The sequence below is a fragment of the Trichechus manatus genome, unplaced genomic scaffold (assembly GCF_000243295.1).
Source record: "Trichechus manatus latirostris isolate Lorelei unplaced genomic scaffold, TriManLat1.0 scaffold00449, whole genome shotgun sequence".
Taxonomy (NCBI): Eukaryota; Metazoa; Chordata; class Mammalia; order Sirenia; family Trichechidae; genus Trichechus; species Trichechus manatus.
This window is the reverse complement of record NW_004444385.1, coordinates 3,232-18,070: the sequence shown is the minus strand read 5'-3', so window position 1 is coordinate 18,070 and position 14,839 is coordinate 3,232. Positions and strand designations below refer to the sequence as shown.

The 14,839-nt window shown below is 44.3% G+C and overlaps 1 protein-coding gene and 1 pseudogene across 1 annotated transcript in view; one reads left to right on the top strand and one right to left on the bottom strand.

Moving 5' to 3' along the window:
- LOC101344017 (ferritin heavy chain-like) overlaps positions 1 to 12,836 on the bottom strand; it is a 133,770-nt gene extending 120,934 nt beyond the window's left edge. The window contains exon 1 of the mRNA XM_023725833.1: positions 12,775 to 12,836. Within this exon, the coding sequence (XP_023581601.1) occupies positions 12,775 to 12,836 (62 nt within the window). The remainder of the gene's footprint in view (positions 1 to 12,774) is intronic.
- LOC101343755 (ferritin heavy chain pseudogene) lies at positions 12,811 to 13,386 on the top strand (annotated as a pseudogene).
- Positions 13,387 to 14,839: the final 1,453 nt, after the last annotated feature.

The following is a 14,839-nucleotide window of genomic DNA, read 5'->3' as shown; positions in this document are numbered from 1 at the left end:
ACACTCAATTGCTGCTCACTCTGAGTCAGCATGGACTTGACATTCCATAAACAAAGGGCTTTGCGGGAAGATCATATCATACCCGATTTAGTAGAAGTGAGATAATTTTCATCTTTAACTTCCTCTTCTCCCCCAAATCTCAGTGTAAATATTCAACCAAATATGACACGTAACTAATAAATACCCAGATACAACCAGACTGAAATCTCAGTTTCAGGGTATTATCTGTAACACCAAAAAACAAACTCAGTCACTGCTGAAATGAAATTCATGGGTTTATCACCATAGGAAAAGCTAAAGGCTAAGGTGGCAACCCCAAAAGCCTGTGGTAATATTTGTTCCCCAAACTACCAGTCACCCACCTCATGATTTTAAGCAAGTCTCTTAACTGGCCAGTGGTCTTGAGCCCTCATCTATAAAATCGGTGTGCCACATCTAAGAGGCAGAGGTATTTGATGAAAATTGATTAAGTGTGAAAAAATTCCAAACTTTCTTGAAAAAGGTTTCCTACAAAATACAAGATTGTTCTTATTCTTTATCATTTTCCAACCATAATTTAAGTAATCTACTTTTACAGAGGAGTTCCTGGGTAGTACAAATAGTTAATGTGCTTGGCTGCTAACCAAAATGTTGGAGGGGCAGGTCCACCCAGACATGCCTTGGAAGAAAGATCTGGCCATCTACTTCCAAAAAATCAACATTGAAAACCCTATGGAGCACAGTTCTACCCTGACACACATGGGGTCATCATGAGTCAAGAGTCAATTCAAAGACAACTGGTAACTGGTACTTTTAAAGAAGAGGCAAAAATAATAATAAAAATCAAAAGCAAGAGCCAACTGGTTGCTTTTGCCTTTTCTCTTTATTTTATAAATGACTTCTTTTTTCCCCCAGCTATTCCTGGAGCCCATAGCTAATAATAAATATTGCCCATTGACTAATCTTCTTCAATTCTTCCAAGTGATGACACAGAACAACTCTATTTAGGATAACATCTCCTTCGCATAACATATCCCAAGGCTTCCTGGAGTCATATGATAAATAATGGCAAAGAGGAGCATGAAAGAAATTAAGAGGTAGAGAAAGGAGTGGTGCTCTTTTCTTCAGCTGAGATTTGACAAGGCTTGATAACTGGAGCCACCACATACTGCAAAGCTTCCAGCAAATTGCGAGGAGAGAGCTTCCCTTTAGGGATGTTCTTGTCCCAACACACAGGAGTCCATTGTGAACCCTTCCTCCTCTGAGCAGATGATGCTGAGGAGCACAGCCTATCCACCTAACGAGCCACCCTATGCACCCATAAACAGACACAGTCCACCAACTGCCTATTGCCAGAATTCATTATACTTCCATATTGAAAGTTGTGATGGCTACCGGCACAGTGCTATGGGCTCAGTGTGCCAGGGAGTGCTGCGCTAGAGAATGTACAAAACATAACTACGGCGATCATTTGGGGGTGTTCATCAAACTTTCAGCTCTCCACTTTCCAGGCACATAGTGAGGTGGCATTTCTTTGTCCTCTTTGAAGTCAGGTCATGTGAATTTCTTTGGTCAATGACATGTGAACAGAAGTGACATATATCACTTCCCAGTGGAAACTTTAAGAGCCAGTTGGCAATTTGCCATGTTTCTGTCCCACTACTGCAGTGATTATGGAAGTATGTGTTAAAATGAGGTCTTTCTCAATCTGGATCCCTGTGTAGCAATAATGAACAGAGTCTCATATTGACCTACAATGAACATCTAGAATAAACAAGAACCTGCACCTCCATTGACCCTGAAGATTGAGCACCTCCTTAAGTTTTGTGCCCGAGGCACCTCACTTGATTCACCCTAGTCCTAGCCTTAAGCAAGAATTAAAGTCTTGTTGTATTAAGACATTGAGATTTGGAAGGGGGTTGTTTGTTACCACAGCATACTCTAGCCCATGTTGTTGATGTTGTTAGGTGCCGTCGAGTCAATTTTCAACTCATAGCGACCCCATGCGACCGAGTAGAACTGCCCCATAGGGTTTTCTAGGCTGTAATCTTTACGAGAGCAGATCACCAGGCCTTTCTTCCATGGAGCCTTTTGGTTAGCAGCAGAGCACTTGACCATTGTGCCACCAAGGCTCTTTCTCTGGCCCATACCAAAAAACCAAACCCGTTGCCGTCCGGTTGATTCCAACTCACAGCAACCCTATAGGGCAGAGTAGAACTGACTCATAGGGTTTCCAAGGAGCGGCTGGTAGATTCAAATTGCTGACCCTTTGGTTGGCAGCCGAGCTCTTAACCACTGTACCACTAGGTCTCTAGCCCATACTGACTGATAAAACACTCCTCCACTTTGGAACAGGGAGAATAGGCAGGCTCCAGCCCAGGTGATTCTAAAACAGGCCTGAGCCTTCCATGTCCTGGAAACTCCAGCTCTGAAATTGCATCTGTTTTTTTTTTTTTTTTTTTTGTGAGTAAGCCACGACATTTGGGAAAATAGAATCCTATTAAGTAATCAAATTAAATGAACTTGCAGATATTCCTGTATGTGATCGGCATGGTCAGAAGACTAGACAATGAGCAAGTTAACAACATAATTGGGGATTGTCCCAGAGTAGGGTGACTGTCCATAAATAGAAAGTGAGAGAGTAAACAGGCTGGCCAAGACTCAGATCAGATGTCTACTCTGCCCTTCCCAGGGTCCAGTAAAAGTAAAAAATTCTATTTATAACATGTGCATAGGATCTACCACAAATTGCCAGCTGGGGTCAAATCAAGCCCCCAATGTACATAGTGATGGGTATAAGCAACTCTGTTAACATAACACAGAAAGCCTGTAACACTTTTTATTACAGTGCTTTAGATACCTGCCTAAAAGTATTCCACTTGTCTTCAAAACAATCACCTAGTTAAGTGACATGTGGCACAAAGTTGGATTTAAGAGTGTCACTGGTTTCTTTGGAATCACAAAACTATGATGAGCTTTCAGATCTTCTCTAGAAAATCAAAGTAATTTCCCACTGCTGCAACCCATTAGATGCCTCATACAATTAGGATGATTGGCATATGATGCAGCCTTATGCTGGGAGATTGCCCCGATGCTTGGAGAGTGGGCCTCATAAAAACCAAGACTGAGCTTAAGCCCAGGTGGGTCAGTTAGCGTCACACAGAGAAAATCTTCCATAGCCACAAGCTACACCCACAATTGTGGTCTCAAGACAAAGTCTGCCAAAGTAGCCACAAAGGAGCCTAGATACTCATGTCTGTAGCTCTCCACATCCCATTACTGCTAATGGAAAAAGAAGTCCTAACACCCCTCTTACTGGTTGCATCATCTCTCCAAGGGCCTGCCTACTAACACAGTATCTTTCAAACAAGTTCTTCTCTAAAATATTATACTATAACAGAAAAAATACCTACAACGGAGCTTCATTTCTGCACAGGCCCTGGACATCTTTCTTAAAATTAGTAGGTTAATTGAGTACTTTCTCCTGAGCTCTGAACCCAACGGTCACTTTCCTACAGGGTATCTTCTTTTCGATGTCCCAGAACTCAGTGGGTTCAATCGAAACCCAAATCTTCATCTTCCTTCCCCAACCTGCTTATCCTCCCTCCTGCATTCTCAGTCTCTGAGAATAGCAAATCAAAGCCTGAAAACTAAGAGTCCTAAATTCCTCTCTTTCTGTCATTACCCACATCCAGCTTCAAATTCTACTGATTTTCAACCTCAGTGACATTTACACCCCATCCTTCCTCTCCATTTCCCTTGCCACTGCCCTGGTCCATGCCTCATCTTCTCACTCCGGATTATTACAAAAGACTCCTAACCTCTTTCTCTACATTCTCAAATCCTCCACCCCCTATCTGCCAGTCTACCTCTCATGCCAGAATAATCCATCTAAAACAAAAATCCGATTTTGGCACTCTTCTGCTTTAAAAGGTCCCTGTGTGGTGCAAACAGTTTGCACTCGACTGCCAACCTAAAGGTTGATCATTGGAACTCACTCAACAGTACCGCAGAAGAAAGGCCCAACAATATGCTTCTGTTTAAGATTGTTGTTGTTGTTATGTGTTGTCGAGTCAATTCCAACTCAGTGACCCTATATGACAGAGTAGAACTGCTCCATAGGGTTTCCAGGATGTAATCTTTATGGGAGCAGATTGCCAGGTCTTTTCTCCCACGGAGCCACTGGTGGGTTCAAACCGCTGACCTTTTGATTAGCAGCCGAGCACTTAACCACTGCGCCACCAAGGCTCCTTTGTGTTAAGAATACAGCCAAAAAAGCCCCAATGGAACAGTTCTGCTCTGTAACACATAGTATTGTCATGAGTCAGAATCAACTCAATGGAAATGGGTTTTTGGATGCTTTAAAAAGTCCCAAGTACCCCATTGGGTAAAGAATGAATCCCAGGGCCAGCCTCCTGGATTTTCAGTTTTCTTTCAAGATTCCTGTAGCCCCCCCTTACATTCACAAATTATCCATCACAAATTGCCTGTAGTTTTCTGTAACACCGTATAATTTCACACCTCTGTGCTTTTCCTTATGTAGGGTCACTAACTGGCAAGCCCTTCAAGTTCTGCCTGGGGGAATTTCAACTCATCTGCTCGAATGTCACCTCTGTGAAGGCATTTCTGAGCCTCCTTGGCCCTTTTCATTCCTTTGTGGACCCACTGAGCTCTTAAAACTTTCTGATCCTGTGTTTTAGTTTTCTTTTGCTGCATAACAAACCACGCAAAAGCATAGTGGTTTAAAGCAACAAGCATCTTATTATTTTTTTCATAATTCTGTGGATTGACTGGGTTCACCTTGGTGGTTATTCTGCTTTCTCTGATGGCAGCTGGAGCTGTGGTCATCTAGAATACCCAAAAATGTCTCACTGGTCTCGGGTGGCAGTTGGTGTTGGCTGCTGTCTGGGAGCTCAGCCTTGGTTCCCCTCCATGTTGCCACTTCATGTGGTTTGAGCTTCTCACAGCACGGTGGCTGGATTCAGAGGGAGAGTGTGTAAACAGCAAAACTTCTAAGTGGAGGGAAGAAAAAATTGCCCATCTTCCTGGAAGTCCAGTATGCCACCTTCACCACATCTGTTACAGACTGAACTGTGTCCCCCCAAAAAATATGTGTTGTAATCTTAACCTCTATACCTGTGGATGTAATCCCTTTTGGGAATAGGGTTTTCTCTGTTATGTTAATGAGGCCATATCAGTGTAGGGTGTATCCTAAACCTAATCTCACCTGAGTTATAAAAAGAGCAGATTAGACACAGAAGTAAGCACATACTGGGGAAGACAGATGCCATGTGAGGATTGCCAAGGAACCAAGGAACAACCCTGAAGGAATCAACATCCTGATTTGGACTTTTAGCCTCCAGAACCATAAGAAAATAAATTTCTGTTCTTTAAAGCCATCCACTTATGGTATTTGTGTTACAGCAGCACTAGGAAACTAAGACAGTATGCTTGCACACACACAAAAAAACTTCTAATTTGTTTTCAAAAGAAGCCTTGCTATAAAAACACTGTAATAAGTAAATAAATAATGATGGTCAAAAATGTAAGTTCTAAATAATTTTTTTTAACAACTAGGAGAAATGGATAAAACATGCATGGCAGAGATTAGATTGCTCACTGAATATTACACATTTTCTCCTGTATTTCCCGGCTTCCCTTGAAGTTGGATTGTGAAGTGTGTATGACTTCTAGTCCAAGGCAGTTAAGAGCAAGTGGGAGGTCTTCATTCTTCCTCCTTCCCTTCTGTGCAGTTGGAAGGGACGAATTCTGAGATGGTGGAATTGAAGGATAGAATTTCACCTGGATCTGTAAATTTACCTGTGGTGGAGAGTCACTTCACCTGCCTCAGACTTTGATACAAGAAATAAACATTTGTCTTCAGCCACTGAGATTTTGGGATTTGTTATTGTGACAGAACTCACCCTATCCTGACTGTTATACCTAGCGTTCTCCATGAAAGAGTTGAACAACACAAAACAAAAATGATTCATCCTCTATTAAAAAAAGATGGCATACAAAGAAAACTTTGAAAATCTATATTTGCCTACCTGCAATTGAGGATTATTATACTTTTCTGCCTAGGAGCAGATGATTAAGAGGTGTCTAATTAAACAGGAGCCCTGGTGGCCCAGCACTAGGCTGCTAACCAAAAGGTTGGCAGTTCAAATCCACCAGCCGCTCTTTGGGAGAAAGATGTGGCAGTCTGCTTCTGTAAAGATTATAGCCTTGGAAACCCTGTGGGGCAGTTCTACCCTGTCCTGTAGGGTCTATATGAGTTGGAATTGACTCATTGGCAATGGGTTTGTTTGTTTGTTTGTTTTTAATTAAACAGTAAGCATCTATAATTCCTTGTGTGTATTGATCGCACTCACACAGTGTTGTGCAGAACACCCTGTAATAGCTTGGATCATGGGCAATCGAGGGTGGGCAGGGAAGGACAAAGGTTTACTTAAAATGAACAGATAATCCTCAAACCTCATTAAGTCAACATCTTCCCCAACCAGACTTTTCAACACAACTAACAAGTAGAAAATAACTTTCCCTGCTTCCTCTTACCTGCTCCTCTTTCTAATGGGCCTACCAATTAAATGAGAGGTACCCAAAGGGTCAGTCACCAAAAGGAAGAAGGGAGACAAGAGCTACAGGAATTCACAAGATAGGAGACTAGGGCCTGAATCTTGGGCAGCAGCTCCACCGGGGCCATTATTTTGTTGCCTGAGAATGTCCTAGATCAGGCACTTTATTTCTTCTCTCAGCTCCATTTATTCTCTAGCCTGAAGGAATGTCCAGCCCAATGCAGGTCTCTGGATCCTCAAGAATTTCTTAGGCTGTGTATTCAAGTTGAGCCAGAGGACACTTGGCCTTTGGAGTGAATTCCTCTGATGTGAGCAGGGATTGGTCCCTCTGTTGTGTCCATATGTGTGATAAGATGTCATAAAATTATACATAGACATTGGATTAGGGCTCTCCCTAACTCCCTGACCTCATCTTAACTTGATTACATCTGCAAAGACCCTATTTCTAAATATGGCCACATTTACAGGTACTGGGGTTTAGGGCATGTACATGTCTTTTGGGGGGGGCACAATTTAACCCACTACAGATTAACTCTCCCTCACTCCCACTGGTTCCCTTTCCTTGTGGAGTCCACCTCTAGAGCCATCCTCTTGCTCTCCGTCATTACTATCACCTCCCCTTTCCTGACCCTGCTGTGCTTCCCTGCGATTGTTTAACTGTGGCCCAACTAGTCCTTCTCCCTCTAATCGTTCCCCTTCCAATTCAAACTTCTTTACTGCTTTCAAAGTGATATTTTAAAGATACTTCTAAATAAATGATTAGTTTTCTTAGGTGTAACAACAAATTATGAAAAAAAAGCCGATTAATGTAATTGCTGTCAATAAGTTATACACATGTAAAAAGTTGAATTGGCAGAAGTTGTTTGATAGATATTGTGATGGATTGAATTGTGTCACCCAAAATGTGTGTCAACTTTGCTAGGCCATGATTCCCAGAATTGTGTGATTGCCCACCATTTTGTCATCTGATGTGATTTTCCTTTGTGTTGCTGATCTTACCTCTATGATGTTAATGAGTCAGGATTAGAGGCAGTTATGTTAATGAGGCAAGACTCAATCTAAAAGTTAGGTTGTGTCTTGAGTCAATCTCTTTAGAGATATAAAAGAGAGAACCGAGCAGAGAGACGGGGGGACCTTCTACCACCAAGAAAGTAGTACCAGGAGCAGAGGGTATCCTTCAGACCCAGGGTCCCTGTGCTGAGAAGCTCCTAGACCAGGGGAAGGCTGATGAAAAGGACCTTCCCCCAGAGCCAACAGAGAGAGAAAACTTTCCCCTGGAGCTGGCACTCTAAATTTGGACTCTTATCTTCCTAGACTATGAGAGAATAAATTTCTCTTTGTTAAAGCCATCCACTTGTGGTATTTCTGTCATAGCAGCACTAGATAACTAACACAGAATTTCGTACCAGGAGAGTAGAGTGCTGCTCTAACAGACACCTAAAATGTGGAAGCAGTTTTAAAACTGTGAATGGGTACAGGCTGGAGGAGTTTTAAAGTGCCTAATAGTAAAACCCTAGATTGCCTTGAAGAGACTGTTGGTGGAATTATGGACATCAAAGAGAATTCTGGTGAGGACTCAGAAGGAAGTGAGGAGAGCTATTAAACTGGAGACAGCACAGACAGTGAGAAACAGCAGTAGAGAAGCGGTGGCAGCAGAACCAGGAGACCAGTGTGAGACAGCACTGGAGCTGACCCACGGAGCGAGAGAGCTGAGTGCCTTTGTGCAGGAGGCTTCCTGGCAGATTGGGGTGCCTCTGGGCACGTGTTGGTGGAGCTGGGTTTGTTGACCCATGGAGCAAGAGGGCTGAGTGCCTATCGGCCAAAGTTTACTGGTGGAGCAGAGTGCCTCCAGGCACTTATCAGTGGAGCTAAAGAGCTTCAGAACACTTGCCCCAGCAGGGTAGATGGGGCGGTGAAGCCCAAGGAGCCGAGAAGCCAAGAAACCAGGAAAAAGCTGAAGAGACAAGGAGTACAGGAAGCAGAGCTACCTCAGTCTCAAACGGTGGCACCACAGTCTCCTAAGTTTCAAAAAGTCAGATATTCACCAAGTTGGTTCTGGACTGTGGGGCTGCCATTCATGGGTGCCAGCGGGGTTGGGGCTGAGTCCACTGCCCAAAGCTGAGGGGGCGACGCTGCCATGCCCAATGGGCAGAAGAACAGGGCCTGCCGGGGCCCAGGGGTAGGATCAATACTCAGATAGACTAGAAGAATGGAGTCTCCAAAAGCCAAGGGAGCAGAGTTGCCATTCCAGCGGGCCTAGAAGGCAGAGCTGAAGCCCAGGGCTGAGGGGCCTCCACCCAGAATCCAGAGAATGTGCCCAAAACCCAGAGTCTGAAGGGCAAGGCCATTGCCTAAATGGTCTTAGAGAACAGAGGATTATTTTCAAGCCTTGAGAACTAATGTAATGTGTTCTGCTGACTTGCTTGGTGCTTGTTATCCTTTGTTTCCCTCCAATTTCCCCCATTTGTAATGGATTGTTTAGCTTGTGGCTGTTTAACCATTGTACTTTGGAAGAAGATAACCTGTATTTTAGGTTTCACAGATGAAGAGGAATTCTGCAGAAGATGAGATTTTGGACTTGGAGTTGATTTAAGACTTTTGGGATGACATGATGGGGTTAATGTGTTTTACATGTGGCAAGGACATGAATTTGGGGGAGGACAAGGGGTAGAATGTTATGGATTGAATTGTGTCCTCCTAAAATGTATGTCAACTTGGCTAGGCCATGATTCCCAGTATTGTGTGATTATCCACCATTTTGTCATCTGATGTGATTTCTCTATGTGTTTTAGATCCTACCTCTATGATGTTAATGAGTCAGGATTACAGGTAGTTATGTTAATGAGGTAGGACTCAATCTACAAGATTAGGTTGTGCCTTGAGTCAATCTATTTAGAAATATAAAAGAGAGAAGTGAGCAGAGATGGGGGGGACCTCATACCACCAAGAAAGTAAAGTAGTGCCAGGAGCAGCATGTCCTTTGGACCCAGGGTCCCTGTGCTGAGAAGCTCCTAGACCAGGGGAAGATTGATGAAAAGGACTTTTCCCCAGAGCCGACAGAGAGAGAAAGCCTTCCCCTGGAGCTGACACCCTGAATTCAGAGTTCTAGCTTCCTAGACTGTGAGAGAATAAATTTCTGTTTGTTAAAGCCATCCACTTCTGGTATTTCTGTCATAGCAGCACTAGATAACTAAGACAGATATATTTACAAAAAAAAAAAGAGAGAGAGAGACAGAGAGTAGTTGCTGAGGCTGCTTATGTACAACCAAACACCTCATGGGATTTGGTTCCTTGGTTTGGAGATTTAGGATCACGGTTTCATGGGAAATCCCAGTTAACTGGCCTGACAACATGTTTAGTGCGTCTGTTCTACCTCCTAGTTCATTGTGTAGTGCCTGGGGGTCTTAAAAACTTGCAAGTGGCCATTTAAGGGACCACAATTGGTCTCTATTCACCTGGAGCAACAAAGGAAGAAGGAAAGTCAGGAATAGGAGGAGGCAATGGAATGTGCCATTGATGCCTCCAAGAACAATTGCCTCCTTTGCCGTGAGATCAGAAGAACTGGATGGTACCATTAGTGAACATTTTGATCAAGGATTCTATAGGAGAATCCTGATCAAAAGGGGGAAAATGAAGAACAGAATTTCAAACGGTCATGGACTCCAGACTTTCTGGAGCCATGGAAGGTGGATGATCCCCTGAAACTATTGCCCTGAGATAATCTTTAAACCTTGAACCAAAAATATCCCCTGAAGTCTTCTTAAAACCAAACAATAGTTTAGCTTAACTAGTAAAAAATGTCTGCCTTGAGCATTATGCTTTTTTAAGAACCATTTATATGGGACCAGATTAAAAACAGCAACTTGAAAAATTAGATAGGAACCTCAGGGGGCAGTGAATATATGTTAATGGGGGAGGAACGACTCAGAAAAGGAGGGTGACAATGGTTGCACAACTCAAAGAATGTAACCAATGTCACTAAATCGTACATGTAGAAACTGTTGAATTAGTATATGTTTTGCTGCGTATATTCTCCACGACAACAAAATAAATAATTTTTTTTTAAAAAAAGTATGACAACACTGATAGGGAGAAAAACGTGGAACTGAACTTCAAATTCTCAAAAACTCCAGACTTACTGGACCAATTGAGACTGAAGGAATCCCTGAAACTACTGCCCTGAGATACTCTTTAAACCTTGAATGAAAACTATCCCCTGAAGTCACTGTTTAGCTAAACAGCAGGTTAGCTCATAAAATAAAGAATATCACCTTTGAGTATTGCACTCCTTAAAAAAATCATGTATGTGAGACCAAATGGCCAACAATTATTCTAAAATATAGATGAGAAGTTTGGGGGAAAGTGACACTAGGTTATTGGGAACAGAACTAGAATGGAAATAATGTGAATGCTGACACAATTTGAAGAATATAATCAACGTCACTGAACAATATGTGTAGAAATTGCTGAATGGAAACCTGTTTTGCTATGTACACTTTCACCAAAAATGCAATAAATTTTTTTTTTAAATTTCATTTAACTCATTAATTAATGAGGAAACCTTTAAGAAGTTACAACCAGTTCCAAGGAGAATTCAAAGAACCAGACATATATAGGCAAAAAGGAGTGCTGAAATAAGTGTACAAATAGATACAAACTGAGTTAAAAATAAATTGCATTCCATCAGACACAATTCGTTTGAATTTCTGTGGGCAAGAATCATTAGCATTATTATTAGTTTTCTACAACTTGCAGAGCCGTAATATAGCTCAAAGTCAGTGATAGGTGGAAATAACCTAGAACGGTGCCCAAGAAAGGACATTTCGTAAACTTTTTTTTTTTTTTGCTAATTTTAAAGTCTTTCACAATTTTTCCTAACGGGGAAGGCCTCTCCCCTTTCCCTTGCGAGCACACATCTAGTGTAACTAGAGAAAGCACTGTCTGTGAGGTGGGAACTGGCATTTCTGCTCGTGGAAAACCCACTAGGATGGATAAAATAAAAAAGACAGACAATAATTAAGTGTTGACAAGGATGTGGAGAAACTGAAACCCTTGTACATTGCTGTCAGGGATGTAAAATGGTGCAGCCACTTTTGAAAACAGTTTGGCAGTTCCTGAAAATGTTAAACATAGAGTTACCATATGACCCAGAAATTCCACTCCTAGGTATATACCCAAGAGAACTGAAAATGTATATCCACACAAAAATCTGTACAATGCTCATAGCAGCATTAATAGTCACAAATGAAAACATCCAAATACCCATCAACTGATGAATGGATAAATAAAATGTGGTATATCCATATAATGGAATATTATTCAGCAACAAAACGGATGAACCTTCAAAACATTATGCTAAGTGATAAAGGCAGGCACAAAGTGTCACACAGAGTATGATTCATTTGAAATATTCAGAATGGGTGAAATCTATAGAGACAGAAAACAGATTACCAGTGGTCAGGGACTGGGGAGAGGCCAGCTGGGAATAACTTCTAATGGGTCGGTGTTATTAACAGCAGTCAAGTGGATTCCAACTCATCACGACCTCATGTGTTACAGAGTAGAACTGCTCCATGGAGTTTTCTTGGCTGTAATCTTTAGGCCTGGAGAGCCGCTGGATGGGTTCAATCCACCAAACCTTCAGTTACCAGCCAAGCGCTTACCCTTTGGGCCACCACAGATCCTTTGCTGATGTGTACCAGGTTTCTCTTTGGGATGATGAAAACGTTCTGAAATTAGATAGTGGTGATGATTGCACAATTCCATGACCATTAATACAGCAAAAAACCACTGAAATGTTCATTTTTTAAGGGTAAGTTTTATGGTATATGAATTATGTCAATAGTGCTGTTATTTAAAAAAAAAAAGGTCTCCATACGCTCAGCAAAGAGCCACCAGACTTTCCGCCTCAACCTGGATCCACGGAATATGGCGCTCGCAACGGCCTTCTGGGCCTGCGTTCTAGGCCTGCCCCGCCCCTTCCTCCCCCAACTCCGAACAGACGCATCATCCGGGTTCCAATCCCCACCCCACCCCACGCCCCCCAATAACGGACCCACCATCCGGGTCCTAATCCTCCCTGTATAAAAGGACGCAGCCAAGGGGGTGTCAACCCCGCCATCTGCGTCTAAACCCGGATACTAGAGCTCGCGCCGCCCGCGCGGAACAGCCCACCCTGGGATTGCCTCCTGGACTTCGCCACGCCCGCCACCCTCACCGCCACCCTCCGTGCTCCACCTGCGCGGTCTTGGTCGCTGCCTGGCCCGCGCTGCCCGCCATGGCGACCGCACCTTCCTCAGAGGTGCGTCAAAACTACCACCAGGAGTGCGAAGCCGCCATCAACCAGCAGATCAACCTGGAGCTCTACGCGTCCTACGTGTACCTCTCCATGGCCTACCACTTCGACCGCGACGACGTGGCCCTGAAGAACTTCTCCGCCTACTTCCTGTGCCAGTCAGGCGAGAAGCAGGAGCACGCGGAGACGCTGATGAAGCTGCAGAACCAGCGCAGGGGCCGCATCCAGCTCCGCGACATCAGGAGGCCCGACCTGGACGACTGGGGCAGCGGGCTCAACGCCATGGAGCGCGCCTTCCACCTGGAGCAGAGCGTCAACCAGAGCCTCCTGGACCTGCACCGGCTGGCCACCGACAAGGGCGACGCGCAGCTGTGTGACTTCCTGGAGAGTCACTTTCTGCACTAGCAGGTGAGGGCCATCAAGGAGCTGGGCGACTATGTGACCAACCTGCGCAAGCTGGGGGCCCCGGATGGCGGCCTGGCCGAGTACCTCTTTGACATGTTCACCTTGGGCGACAGCGACAAGGAGAACTGAGCTTTAGCACCAGGGGACTTCCGTGGTCCCTTGTGCGCGCAAGCATGCTGCGGTTACAACAAGTTCGCTTCTCTTTCTTTTCTCTTCGTACTCTACCATTTCTTCCAATAAACTGCCTTGGTACCAGAGGTAAATAAATAAAGGTCTCCTGGTGATTCTTGTGTGGGCAACACTCCCAACTTTGAAGAACAGGGCAAATCCCCATGCAGTGGCCCAGGAGTCTCCCCACCCACCCATGCCCCAACCTCATGCAGCTCCGGAAAACCAGGGGTGGAGGGAGGGACAAGGTAATTCAGGTGAGCCTCAAAAACACAAAATTTTCCCCTTATAAGCAAGGTGCGGTGGGAGGTGAGGGGGAGTGAGGGGTGAAGAGGTGTGGGGAGAGAGGAGGTGTGGGGGGTGAGGGAGAGTGGGGAGTGAGGGGGATTGAGGGGTAAGGGGTTGTGGGGTAGTACCTGGGAGTCTCCCCACCCACTCATGCCCCAACCTCATGCAGTTCAGGATCTCCAAAGGTGGAGGGAGGGAAAAGGTATTTCAGGTGAGTTGTGGAAAACACAAAATTATTCTTCCCTTTATAAGCAAGGTGGGGTGGGGTAGGGTGGGGTGGTGCCGGGGTGACTACATGCATAAAAGAATAAGGACATGATGTGGAATTCATGATAGCGGTTGCCTCTGGGGGCAGAGGGGTGGAGTGTGAAGGGAATGGGATTTAAAACAGGGGGGTCTTTACTTTAGTCTACAGAGAGCCCTGGTGGCCCAGTGATTAAAAGCTCTTGGCTGCTAACCGAAAGGTTGAAGGTTCAAACACACCAGCTGCTCCCAGGGAGAAGGATGTGGCAGTCCGCTTCCATAAAGATTTACAGCCTTGGAAACCCTAAGGGACAGTTCTATTCCATCCTAGAGGGTCACTAGGAGTCCGAATCCACTTGAAGGCAGTGGGTGTGGGTTTACTTCGTCTAAAATGTTTTAGTTTATTAAAACATGCAAATGTTAACATTTGCTGAGTCTAGGTGGGAAAATGTGGGCCCCATAAGCAGGCATTGCAGAATACCTCTGACAAGCTCACCCTGGACTTAGGTGGGCTTCCCCATAGCAATAAGGTGACTTCCTCTGCTCACTGGTGCCAGGCAAGCATGTTGCAGTTACAATACATTCACTTACCTTTTCCAAGTTTACCGTTTCTTCCAATAAAGTGGTTTGGTACCAGAGTTAAATAAGTAAAGGTCTCCAGGTCACTCTTGTGTGGGCAACACTCTCAACTTTTAAGAACAGGGCAAACCCCATGCAGCTTTAAACTGGTCCTGCTATGAGGGCCATGCCTTGCAATTGACAAGGAGTTTGCTTATACAGTCAGTCCTTAGTATCCGTGGGTTTTGCATCCACAGATTCAACCAACTGCAGATTGAAAATGTTGGCAGCTGTGGGGAGAGCTCAGGGCCTGGGGGCAAGCAAG